This window comes from Callospermophilus lateralis, chromosome 4 (genome assembly GCF_048772815.1).
Source record: "Callospermophilus lateralis isolate mCalLat2 chromosome 4, mCalLat2.hap1, whole genome shotgun sequence".
Taxonomy (NCBI): domain Eukaryota; kingdom Metazoa; phylum Chordata; class Mammalia; order Rodentia; family Sciuridae; genus Callospermophilus; species Callospermophilus lateralis.
In genome coordinates this window covers 19284955-19299060 of record NC_135308.1, presented here as the reverse complement: position 1 = coordinate 19299060, position 14106 = coordinate 19284955, and the positions used below count along the sequence as shown (strand labels likewise).

The following is a 14106-nucleotide window of genomic DNA, read 5'->3' as shown; positions in this document are numbered from 1 at the left end:
GTGAGGAAAGCTTGTACAACCCTTTTCTACATTGACATACAGAAGGATGCATTTTTATAGGATATTTTGCATGTTTAACACCACCAAAATTTTCTGCAACTCATGCATTTAAAATCAAGAAATAGCAAAAAAAAAAAAAAAATTTTCAGAAGAAACCTCCCTACTTTAAGAATTGAGCTTTGAGGGCTGGAGATGTAGCTCATTGGTAGAGTGCTTGCTTAACTTGCTCAAAATCTTAGGTTCAATCCCTAGCAACATTTAAAAAAAAAAAAAAGAAAAGAAAAGAAAAAGAAAAAGACTTGCGCTCTGAATCACAGGATGCAGAAACCAATGTTCAATGCAAGTTTTTGTGATGTCCTGAAGAGTGACTTATGTGACTATTGAGAATTGTAAATTAATTTGTTTTTTTTTAAAAATAATACTCAACGTATTGGGTTGTAAATAGTAAACTCAAAATCCTAGTTATTCCATACGCAGTTAAGTTCTGTTTACAACTCTTAATACTCTATGAAGAAATCTGGCAGATTCTCTATTCACCTTAAAAGGAGATTTCCTTCTCAGTTAATCAAATTGTTTTAAATGTTTTAAATTCAATGCACTCAATTCTATTAAACATGACATGGTTTAAAAGTACTTAAAATTCTAACTACATACATGTTATTTCTAAATTTCCTTGAAGTTAAAGATTTTTTTCCCCAAAAGGAAAACAACATGTCAGGCTACACAGTTTTAGAACTACCTGTCCAAGGATAATGGAGGGCTGGGAGTGGGGAGGAAAGCTGGTACTATTACTATGTTCTATCACCATTTCATTTTCAAATTGAATTAGAACCAGAAATTCCCTCCCAGGTGACTATATGGTTAACTTTAATTTGCATTTTTTTGGCTCTTAAAATATTTATTTTTTAGTTATAGGTGGACACAATGTCTTTATTTTACTTTATGTGGTGCTGAGGATCGAACCCTGTGCCTCACTCATGCTAGGTGCGTGTTCTACCTCTGAGCCACAACTCCAACCCATTAAAACGATTATTTTCCATCTCATTCAAAAAATTTTTTTTCTTCCTTTTCATTTTCATCCTCTTTGCTAGGACTACACAAGTCTTACAAATATTAAGATGATATTCGATAAATGTCATTAAAAGTCACTTCATGGCCTTGACCCTTCCTTTACAACTTCCAGGTTTGTCCTCCTGATAACTGGAAGCCCTTAGTACCTTGGTTCTCTTACAAGAAAGCAGCCAGAATGATGTGGCTCAGCACAGAACAAGGACCCATGTCTTAATAAGAAGCAGATCCGGAGGCAACACAGAGCCATGGTTCTATGTAGAAAGTACCAGAATAAGAAACAGGACCAGCCTAGGGTAGAGTGTTAACAGAGGACCCTGTTGGGAACCAAATATGAGAGTCAGGCACTGTGGCAGAGATGACCCACTTCTCTTCCAGCTCCCAGGAAAGGAGAACAGGACTGTTCACTGATATACTATTTGGCCTGCAGGTGCAAGAAGAGGTATGCTTGCTCACCCTCAGTTAAAGGTATGGCAGAGTATCTGCATATCCAACAAGTGCATCATTCATTCTGAAGTGCCTATTTGTTCATTCATCAATTCATGGAGAGCTTACTACAGACTCAGCAGATACACTGGATAATACACAGCAAAATGTGTAGTCAGTATCTAGGTTCCAGGAGAGGGCAGACAGGTTAGGACATTTCCTCTTAAGAAATGGGAGGAGAGGCTGGGATTGTAGCTCAATAGTAGAGCGCTTGCCTAGCATGTTTGAGAGGCTTTGGGTTCGATTCTCAACACAACATATAAATAAATAAAATCAAAGTCTATCAACAACTTAAAAGTTAAAAAAAAAAAAAAAAGAAACAGGAAGACACATCACTTTATCATTTGGCAACTTGGAAAATGAATCACCGATGTTACAAAAAAATATGTCCTGAATTTGATTTTAAGTCTGATTTTCACTAGATATTTGGACTTGCTCGTGTATTCCTTTAATGACATTTGAAGAAAGTTTATTTGCCAGGTGTTTTTAGAAAATTTAATCCATAAATGATTATAAGTTCCACAATCTTGCAGAAGTTTTAGTATGTTTGGCTAAGAAATTAGCAAGAAGGATGGTCCTCCAGAGAGAAGGAAAACTCCAGCACAGCAATATTCAAATCATGAACTGTGAATGAATTTACACCATGTTTTTGAAGCCTCATTTCACAATTATGATTTTGTCAGAAATGAATATGAAAGTGTTAAGGACATCAACTAGAAGAAATGAGGCTCTTTTAGGTACGGATAGCCTGTCCCTGTCTGATACCAAGATGTGCCTATATTAAGACTTGTTTCTTCTGGAGCTCCATAGAACCTCTTGAAAATAACCCCCTTAAAAAAAAAAAAACAAGCTCCTTGAGTAACCTCTCTCAGAGTGTAACTATCCTTAGTACACCTACTAAATAACAAAAATTCATGTGCATGTTTGTATGGAGAAATTAAGATCATCCTGACAAGATCATCTTTTCAAAAGAAAGAAATTTACGTGTTTGACCTTTGCTGGTTTGTTTGTTGCAGTGCTGGTAATTGGACATTGGGCCTTGCATGTGCTAGGCAAGTGACCTTCCACTGAGCTACATCCTCAGTCCTTGTTTGTTTGTTGTTGTTGTTTTTTAAGTGCTTCCACAAAAGAATAGTTCTACGTGCATCAAGTTCTTATAAATATACATATATACATATATATATATATAAAATCTATATACATATGTAATATAATTCCTTACACATGACAGATACAGAGCTACTGTTAATATAGGACCAAACTGGAGGATGTTTCTAGAGATGAACAGCTATGGATAAAAGGTTGGCAGTAAATGTGTTGAACACATCCCATGTGCTTATAACCCAAGTTCTTCAGACAAAAGCCTGCCAATTAGTACACAGAGCCACTCTTCCTTCATTATCTTAATAACCACAAAAGAGTAGGAAAGCTACAGGGAGGGAAGAGAAAAAAAAAAAAAAAAACATGGGACCACTTTAATATTCACTACACTCTCCATACCTACTCCAGAGGGTACCCAGTAAGCATCTTCACAAAAACAAAGGCAATTCAAGCCCAACTGCTTAAAATCCTGGTAGAATATCTGACCAAATTTGGAGAAGACAATAATAGACAAAAAAACAAAAACAAAAAACTTCCTGAAAGAAGAGCACTTTGAGAAAGAACTTTTTAGAAATAATGAGCTGGGTTCGATCCTCAGAACCACGTAAAAATAAAATAAAGATGTTGTGTCCACCGAAAACTGAAAAATAAATATTAAAAAATTCTCTATCTCTCTCTCTCTTCTCTCTATCTTTAAAAAAAAAAATCCTTATATGTATAATGATACAGGCCTTGTAATTCCAGGGACTTAGGAGGCTGTTTCAGGAGGACTGCTAGCCTGAGGCCAACCTCGGCAATTTAGCAGTACCCTGTCTCAAAATTAAAAATAAAAAAGGCTGGGATGTAGCTCAGTGGTAGAGCACTCCTGGGTCCAATCTCCAGGAGAAAGAAAGAAAGAGAGAGAGAGAGAAGGAGGGAGGGAGGGAGGGAGAGAGAGACAGAAAGGGAGGGAGGGAGGGAGGGGGAGAGAGAGAGAGAGAAAGAAAGAAAGAAAGAGAAAGAAAGGGCATACATATAATGTGTATTCATTAAACATTCTCTAAATTAATTCGGAAGTATTACTCATATTAACAAAGGCCAACATTATCTTTTTACCCCTAAAAGCTGATTTCAATGTGGAATGCCACATAGCAATATTTTACAATGGTTACTATAAAAGGTTGTCTTAGAAATTACTCCTTGGCTAGATAAAAGAAACAGAAAACTGTTATTAAAATACTGGTTGAGTAACAACCCCAAATTTATCATTTTATTATTGAAATTTTTCATGGTCAAGGGTTATGATTTAAGAAAGTTGTTGAACTTTGCTCTAGATATAGTTCTTGGGGAAAAACATTACACAACTGCAGTGAATAACAGCTGCATAGCCAAGGAAAGATTTTCTGGATTTAAATATTTAGATGATATAGGGAAAGAAACTAGGTTACGTCCAACTAAAAAGCCTCACTTCAGGATCAGAACACATGAGGAGCTGCCTGCAGTGAGCAAATAAATGAAGTAATCATTTCTCCCAATTACCTGACATGCATAACCTCAGCAAGGGAATTTTAGCAACCTGAATTTAAGTTAAAAGTTTTCTTTAGGCTCATTTTAAAAAATAAATGATCTACATCCATTTTTAAAATAACCAGTCTTGTTTGGAATGTCTTAAGATGAAGGGTTTTATTTATTTTATTTATTTATTTGATATAGTGATTAAACCCAGGGACACTTAACCACTGAGCAACATCCCTAGCCCTTTTTCTATTTTATTTAAAGACAGAATTTCACTAAGTTGCTGAGGTTGCTTTGAACTTGCAATCCTCCTACCTCAGCCTCCAAAGCCGCTGGATATACAAGTATGCACCACCATGCCTGGTGGTTTTTTATTATTGTTACAGAACTATGATGCTTAATAGTGTTTTATAGTTAAACAGGTTCCTGTAAAAAGCAAAATATTTACTAGCAGTGGAAAATTGTTCCAGGGTGTATTATCACAATTAACAAGTTTATTTTTGTTTAAGAGTTGGTCAGTGATACTCTACATATGCCACCTTATCCTGCAAAGATTACTTATTTGGCCATAGGTAGATCATTTGAAATAATAAAATGTACTGGAAACATAAATGGGCTGTCCTCTTTGCCCACGTTTTATTAGAAAGAGCTGGCTGTTATTAGAAAGAGCTTGCAAAACACCATATCATAAATTTTAAAAGAAACATTTGCAGAGCAATGAACCCAAGGCAATTCCTGTAATTAATGGGAAGAGAAGGAAGGAGCACATTTAAACATGTTGTGGATTTAGGGGTGTTTGGTCCATTGGTTTGAATACCAATTTGAATACCATTTCATGAGGAAAAGGAAACTTAAGACCTGGAGACACATGACTTCAGTGTTAAAAACAAGCACACATGGGCTGGGTTGTGGCTCAGTGGGTAAGCACTTGCCTCACATGTGTGATGCACTGGGTTTGATTCTCAGCACCACATACAGATAAATGAATAAAATAAAGGCCCATCAACAACTAAAACATTTTTTAAAAAAGAAAACAAGCACACAATTTTTAGCATGCAACACTAAAAACTCAGACAGATTTTTTTTTTTCCAGTACTAGGGATCAAACTCAGTGCATCTTACCCCTAAGAAACAACCCTAGTTCTTTTTTATTTTTTATTGAGACAGAGTCTCCTTAAGTTGCTGAGGGTCTTGCTAAATCGCTGAGGCTGGCTTTGAACTAGCCCTGTTCCTTCATCAACCTCTGAGTCTGGGATTATAGGTGGGTGCCACCAACCCAGCCTCAGGAAGATTCTTTAAAGATTGAATTTCAATAAATAAATTTTGATTGATTATCTTTAAAACTTGGATTTAACATTTAAGAAAGAGCTTAACTGTCTAAAATGTGTGAAGAATGAGGAGGCCAAGAGGTAGTGTCTCCTACTGGTGAAGTTATTACAGATAACAAAGAAGTGCATCCCTGAAACTTGAGAAGACAGTAGTTGGTGCATTTCTCCTTTATGCAAACCTAGATTGAACACAATTAGGTATAAGCATACACATCCGGAAAATACCACTTATCTCCTTTTTTGTTATCACACTTCTGGCAGGCTAACACGGATAATGTCAACATCGACTTTCACCATGGCTCTGTTTTACCATATGCACTTTTATTCAATAAATATTCACTGAGTGACAACTATGTCCTAAGCATAGTATCACATTTGTGATAAAGAAACAAAATGCAATCCTTTAGCACAAACTTATAATCTACTGAAGGAACACACACACCAAGAGTGGAAAGGGCCAGATAGAGGTAATACTAACTGCTACCACCCACTGAATTAAAAATTTCATATTTAACACCTCATTTAATTACCACATCATACTCTTTCCATAGATGATACACTTAGGACTTACGAGAGAAATCGACTTTTCCAAGAGCTCTCAATTGAAAAATAAGAACCAGGATTTAAACTTATGGCCCCTGACATCAAAGTCTATACTGTATGCCTTTACCTTATGGCGCTCCAAAGAACATACAAACAAACAAACAAAAAACCCAAAGGAAAAACCCCACTTAATCAGTATCTAAGCACTTTCATTATAAAAATTTTTTAGGAAAATAAGTTAGATTGCCAATAAAAATGTTCAAATCATCCTAGATCTATTTAACCACCTAAAGTAACAACCAGAAAGACATTCTCAGATAATGATGAACACTTGGTTCCTATGAAGCAAAATAGGATGTCAAAGAGGAAGAAGAGAAGGAATTTCCCACATTTTTAAAATTGGTAAAAGACAAACATTTTGTGCAAGAAAATAGTATTAGCAGGGAAGAACACTTTTAGAGTTGTCAACTAGGTCTGTGCAATACCATCCTAAAAGGTGAGCAGATGCCTTAGGATGACATCAGCAACAGCTCCTAGTCTAAATAAAAGCCCATGGAGCACATTTTGCAGAGCAACTGAAGGGAAGAAAACTTGTTACAAATTAGCCCATCTTATTAATAATTAGATGCAAGCAACTTCATTAGATTCTTTTATATATCCTGCATTACTTGGGCCTCACAGCAATCCTGTGAGGTATAGATGGGAGAAAATGGTAAACAGGATTTAAAATCAGGAAGCCACTTAATAAGAATAGAATTGGAATGCATTTGTCTAACTTTAATCTTGTCAATCAAATTGTTTGTCCTTGCCTCATCGCCTCAGAATCATGCTCTGAATTAAATGCATATATCTTAGAGTCTACTGTACATAAATCACATTCTAGCTGTTTTTAGGTGGAGGAAGAGGAGGAGGAGGAGGAAGAGGAGAAAAGACATTCTTTGTCCTCCTGAAGAGCCTGTTAGAGAATTGCCAAATGAATCCTTAATAACATGATGATCAATAACAATGGGTTAATCCTGTATCTCAAGGTAGGATGATATTAGTTTCATGATAAGCTCCTTTAAAAAAGAAAGAAAAGATTTTATTGTCAAAGAAAATTGGAAAGCACTGCATTATATGCATCTAACATGGAAATTTGGAAATGTCTGTTAGCATATTTTTTTAAATATTTTTATTATTTCTTGATGGATCTTTATTTTATTTACTTATTTATTTATATGTGGTACTGAGGATCGAACCCAGCACCTCACACATGCTAGGCAAGAGCCTACTACTGAGCCACAACTCCAGCCCCATGTCTGTTAGCATATTAAGGGCTATAATGAATTTTGTAAAATATAATGTTTAACTTCATTTATCTTTGTTTACCTAATACTTACCAAATCATACTAAACTAATGTTCTATCGAATACACTCCAGAAAAACTAGGTTAATGTGTCACCCCTTACAGGGTTCTTTTGTATTTCTTTAATAATGCCTTTTCCTAAAGGTGGGGATTTCACCCCTCATTGTAAACCAATATGGCAGATGATTCACTGACCACCTTTTGTCTGAGCCCAGGATATAATGATAGGGACCAATCTAGTTTCTCCTCTCTTCCATTAGCCAATCACAAGTCAATCAAGAATGTTACTTCTGGCAACACTGTGGTGACTCATTCAGATCTAAAAATATAACTCTTGACCATGTGAGGTTTGATCCAGATTCTCCTTCAGAATCTAATATCTATCTTCACATACTGTAAAATGTTACTTAGTTATAATATTTCACATGAATACATCCTAATCTGTTAGGAAAAGAGGCCATACAAATAATTAAAATTTCCATTTCTTTTTTTCAAGTTGTATAGAAATTTTTCCAGCATTAAATGTTCCATCACAATATCTGGCAAATATATACTGGCATTCACACGCTTTAAATTTTAACAGATTTTGGGGGGGAATGGGTCCAAAATAATCATTCCAATCTTTGAGAAAGGAAAATCCATGCTCTAAAGAATGTGTTTAAGATAGCATTTCAGCTATAAATCAGATTTACTTCCAAGAAGCAATCTTGAACTACATGTGAAAGAATCAATGTTTTAAACAAAGGAGTCTTAACTTGTATTTAACTCTGATAGGAAAGTTCTGGAAATACAGATTTCATTACTTAGACAGAAATTGATAGATGTTTCTTTTATGAGTATTTCAGTCAAACATCAAGCTGACTCCTATGGTGTTGAGACAATAGGTATAGATATTCCTCCCTCATTCATTAAAAAGGGAATTTTCTTTCCCTTTTGATGACTTCAAATGTTGAGTATCTGAGAGAATCATTTTCAGAAGATAAGTTCAAGTTCACCGCACAGCGTATACCAAATAAAGAGATCATTTCTTTCAACTAAGGAAGATAACTGGTGGTTTTAACAAACATCTGGCCATAAATTGCTAATCTCACCAAGTGAACCTCTTGCAGGTTTGATTGCAGGGAGAGGCACTCCAAGTTTATGTTGTTTTGTTTTGTTTTGTTAGAGTTCTTCTACTATTCTACCTAAATCCTTTGAAAATAGCTAGGTTCTTCTCCTTCTCCTCCTTCTTCTTTTCTTTATTTTTTTTTTCTTGCCATTCTAGGCAAGTGCTCCACCACTGAGCCACATTTCCAGCTCACTACTTTTTTTTATGAATTCCGAAAAAGAATTTAGATTAAGAAAACTAACAAACTCTACACTTCTCTCTTGCTAGAAAATAAAGTATAACAACTTCATCAGAGTTTTAGTCAAGTAAATGAAATGAAGTTAAACACTATTTCCTAAAACTGAATCAAAAATGTTATTTTGAACAAACCAAAGGGGGGGGGGCACCTATAAGGGAATAATAGTAGTTAAGGCAGTTGCTGTCTTTCCAGAGCTATCTGAGCAACACTGGGTTTTAGAAATTTCAGTAATCTGCACCCTTCTGGCCTTCTGTTCATACACTCTTCAAAAACCCAGTCCCAGCCTAGTATCCCTAAACTGCTTTCTCCAGTCTTCTCTCAGCTCTTCTTACACCCTACACACCTTTATGTTGTCAAACCCCCAATTCTCCATTCTCACAAGGCCAAGCACTATCTTCTAGACAATCCATGGAACTTGACTCACCTTGAGTACACATTGTGCTTAAAAAAAAAAAAAAAAACACCGAATGTGTTGAGCATGGTGGCACAGTGCTTATAATCCCAGTGATTTGGGAGACTGAAGCAGGAGGATCCAAAGTTCAAGGCATTTTGTATAGACATTTTGTATTCTATTAGTAAAGTAATACCTGAACTTCAATTCATTTAGTGAGACCCTGTCTCAAAATAAGAAATAAAAAGAACTGGGGATGTGGCTCCATGATAAAGCATCCCTGAGTTCAATCCCCAGTACCAAAAAACAAAACAAAACAAAAAAAAAAAACACTAAATATTTTTGTATCCTCCTATCTTAGACTAAATACGGATACTTCTTTTTTATTTCTTAAACTAGATCAATCTAAAAGGAATTTGAAGGCCATTTAAGAATGATGGATGTTTTTCTTTATCCAAAACTTCCTAAAAAGTTAATTCACAAAAGTACTATCAAAGTTTTATACCAATCAGATCTCTACATTTACTAGTAGCCTAAAGATTTCTAGCTTACTTACCCTCATGAAGGGGTAGCAGAGGGGCAAATCACCCTGTAGTGTTTTAGTGTTAGTTCATAAGTTTTTTTATTTTTAAAAATGCAATGGACATTTTGTATTCTATTAGTAAAGTAATACCTGAACTTAAAATTAAGTTTCCTGCATTTAATAAGGAATTGCAAAGCACATATTATACAACATTCTGAGTATCTTTGTAAATGAAATGAGAAATAAAACTTTTTTAAACACTATGTTACCCAGATATTGACTGATCATTTTTCTTTTTTATTTGTTCTTTTTAGTTATACATCATTGATCATTTTTCTATGATAATGTTGAATATTTTTCCATAATGTGTATTATTTCTAATGTATATTCAGTCCCACTGTATGCCATACCCTAACTGGGTGCTGGAGACAGACTCTACCTCACAGAGCTTGCAATCTACAAGAAAGATCTGCAAATCTTGCTGGACTATCTATTCATTCCAGATATTCAAGCAAAAGAACCATTATATTCATTTTCAAAAGCATATTATCTCCTTACAGCATTATCAGTTATAAATCTTATTTCTAATTTTGAAACAAGACAAGATAAATATTAACTTTCACATAATCTCTTTGAAATAATAATGTATCAAACTCTAAGAAGCAATTTACAAAAAAAGTAAAATAACAAAGGGTTCTAATTAAGTAGGAAGCTGGAGAATAAAAAATATTTAGATTAGCTTTAGTTGTCTGGGATGTCTTGGCTTTGATTATTTGACTTAGGTGAAAGTGAGTCATCACATTTATTTTTTTCTTTGTGTTCAGATAGCAGTATCAAACTAATTTTCCAAATTTCCAATTCTACATGCTGGATTCTTCCAAAGTACATTGTATTTAATGTTTTCTGGGACCTCATTTCAGGATTGTCAGAACAAATTTATTCAGGAATTATTTAAAGGTAGGAAATATTTTTTGTTTACATTATTTGAAGGTAAGAAGTCTTTTCTAAAGATTTATTTTTGATTAAGCCATATGCTACACAAAATCAAAATGTTTCTATTGGTCACAAATTTCAATCCCTTAGTTTGGTTCTCATGTATCATTATAAAACTATTCTGACACTGCTCTAAGAATGGTTAGCCTATTTTTCTTGCTTTCTTTGTCATTAAAAAATAATAAAGCATTGAGTGCTGATATCATTGGTTCAGATTACCTTTACTCTCAGAAGGAAGATCAGGCCTCCGTCATTTCCCCAAAAGCAGAAACATTTTTCAAAGCCCCAACACATTTTAAATACCTCTTCACTAATACTAAATGAACGTCATTTAACATAAATTAAAATATGCTTTAACCTACTCTGAAGGAAGGTGCATACGATCAGTATCTGGAAACAACATCTGGAATAAAATCCAGTCACAAACTATTCATTTCAACGTGGTTAAAGCAGAGAAAACGGACTACTCCTTTTTCCTTAAGTCATGTGCAGTTTCAAAAATCTGAAAGCTTGTCAGAGACCACTTTTCCACCCTGGTAGGAAGAGCTGCGTGTCTGAACAACCATGGCCCCAGACTGGCAATATCCTTCAAATTCCTGAGCATCCAAAGCAGTGAGTGTGCCCAACACGGCGCGTACAGGTAGGGATGGAGACGCCGAGCCCACAGCACCCAATAAACTGATGTTCTGGAAATTAGGCAACAAATGATAAATGACTTTTCCCGGTTTTCTCTAAAACCCCGCCCTCTGCACCCGATCTTTCCACTCCTGTGGGTAAGGACGGGCGGCCGCCTTCCTGAGGACTCGCAACCATTCCTTGGGGTGCTTGATACGGCTGTAGGAGGGGCCGCCGGGTTGGCGCGCTCGGGGATTTGCTGGCTGGGTACTCTGGTCCCCCACCCTCTCCAGCCTCTCTCGCTGGGGCTCACACAACAGGGGCCGAAAGGGCTGTGGTGGTGGCTTGGGGCTGGGGGGATGGGCGAGGGGGGACAGAGACCAGGCTCCCGGCCATCCGCCGCGGTCTAGGTCCGATTCTTCCCCATTTCCAGCCGCCTTCCGCTTGCCACCTAGGCTAGGCACCCCTTACCAGGAGGCACCCCGGGGCCCACCTTGCCCTCCGTCCCCCACCGCCGCCCTCCGGGACGCCTCCAGGGCTGGCAGGGGGCATCGCCCTTACCAGGCTCATGGACCCCAGGGTTGTCGGACAGCTCGATGACCAGGAGCTCCCGACCCTCGAAACTGCGCCCCACCGTGTAGATCCTGCTGATGGCGGTGCACTGCAGCCACACGGACACCAGCGCCTCGCGCAGCTCGGGGTAGCGGTGGTACTCGAAGGAGATGCCGTCTTCCTGCTGCAGCCTCCGGCGCCGCCTCATGCCCGCCGCGGGCGCCCCGGGCTCCTGGGCTTCGGCACCCAGCAGCCACCCGCCGGCGGCCAGTGCCACGCTCAGCGCCAGCAGCGCCCTGCCTCCGCGCCCGACCATCGCTGCGCTCCGCCGCCGGCCGTGCCTTCCTGCCCTGGCGGCCTCTTTTGTCTGCCCGGCTCCGGGTTCAGCTGGCCGGCGCTGCGCGAGCGGCGACAAGTTCCGCACCAGCCTCGCGTCGCCTCACCTTCTGCGCTGAATGAGTGTCACCGCGCGCTGGGGCCGCCCAGAGGAGAGGGGCGACGCGGCGGCTCTGCGGGCTGCACTACTGGCCGCCGAACCCAGGGGAGCTGCAGGAGAAACCACTGCAGTCGGGGGGGCCGGCCGAGAGCGCTGCAGCCGGCGCGCGTCGGGGAGGGCAGCGGGCGCTGTCTGTTGGCTCCAAACCTCGGCCAAAGCCGAATGGAGCCTGGGGCAACCCAGGTGACGCGAGAGCGCAGGTCTGGGCTCCCGGACGTTGCTGTCATTGAGAAAACCGTGACCCGTGACACTGCACGTGGAATATAATTCTTGGATTGTTAGTGGAACCTTTTAAAGAAACATCTATTCCAAGCAGAACGGGGTTTCCATCTTGATGCATTAGAGAATTAGAGAGTATTCCAGGAAGAAAAAGAACAGAAAGGAAGTGTTAGGAGCCACTTGCCTTCTCTTCCTGAAGCATCACTGTATCAGTAATCGAAATACAAACCCAAGGGTGGGGATTTCATTTATAGCAAGGCCTGGCTAGAAACCAGAACATCGTGCACTTCGATTTAGAGATTTAGAAGAATAGAAATGCTTTCTACCAATTTGCAGCCACTGTCTTTAATTGTGTTTATGCACATTCTCGCAGAGGGGGAAAATGAGACAATGTCGTTTGGCAGTGCCTGTAAGAACATCGTCTATAAACACCCCTTGGGAAAACAAAATACAGCTCTGCTGGTGGCTTAGACAAAAGATTTAGTTTGGCATTAAGCTTACATCCTGATATAGCGAAAACTGATTATGACTTGCCACCTCCAATCCTTTCACAAATTGTAAAAATGTAAAAATCATTTACAGCTTTAAATATCCAGTCTTAGGTAGGATTTATATTCATGGACCATGTCTGGAACAGATGTTACCCTGCAGAGGTTGCCTTTTATATTTAAGAACAGCACAAACCCGAATAAATAAATAATCCATTGGCAATTGCAACCGAGAAGAAAAACTGGACCCTAGATGGGTAATTTTTTACCTTAAGACATTTTTTTCTAAGCTTCCTCTTTCTTCATCTGTCTAGTAATGCATTGCACTAAATAAAAACTTTTTCCCGTGTGTTACCTTTTTCATCACTATGACAAAATACCTGAGAAAGTCAACTTAAAGGAGGAAAGATTTATTATGGCTCATGGTTTCTCAGGTTTCAGTCCATGGTAGACTGGTTCAACTTTGCTGGGGGGACCTGTGGGAGACAAAAACATCATGGCAGAAGGGTATGATCAAGCCAAGCTGCTTATCTTAAGGCAGTCAACAAGCAAAGAGATAGGAAGGGGCTGGGGACAGCCTGCCCACCAAGCACTCACACCCCTCTACTAGGTCCCACCACATACAGTTTACACACACACACACACACACACACACACACAGAGCATTCAAATTATGACTCCATCACTGGATTAATTCAATGGTGAGGTTAGACCTCTCATGTTCCAATCATTTCCTAAAAGCCTCACCTCTGAACATTGCTACATTGGAGACCAACCTTCAACACATGAATCTTTGAAGGGAACCTTCCCCAAACCATAACAATCTATAAAAGGATCCAGATATTTAAATGATTTTATTGGATCAAAAAATTAAAAGCTCAGACATGGTTGGTAATGTGCCACTGGAGAGGCAAGCTTCAAAGCCTCCTGACTTTCTTCATTTCCTACAGTAGCATAGATCTTCTTTGGGCCTTGAGTGGAAGCTGCCACTTTATAAAATCTCTCTAAACAACTGCTTAGTTGAACTGATTTGGGTCCACCCATTTTCCCTGTCTATGTAAGCAGAGCTAAAAACTATATTTTCCACTATGACTAGTCTGTGTTTGATTACGTGGTCC

General features: G+C 38.6%; 1 protein-coding gene across 1 annotated transcript in view; it reads right to left on the bottom strand.

Moving 5' to 3' along the window:
- Window positions 1–12312, bottom strand: part of Cpe (carboxypeptidase E) — a 116802-nt gene extending 104490 nt beyond the window's left edge. Inside the window, exon 1 of the mRNA XM_076853647.1 lies at window positions 11795–12312. Within this exon, the coding sequence (XP_076709762.1) occupies window positions 11795–12101 (307 nt within the window). The 5' untranslated portion in view covers window positions 12102–12312. The remainder of the gene's footprint in view (window positions 1–11794) is intronic.
- Between the last annotated feature and the right edge of the window lie 1794 nt (window positions 12313–14106).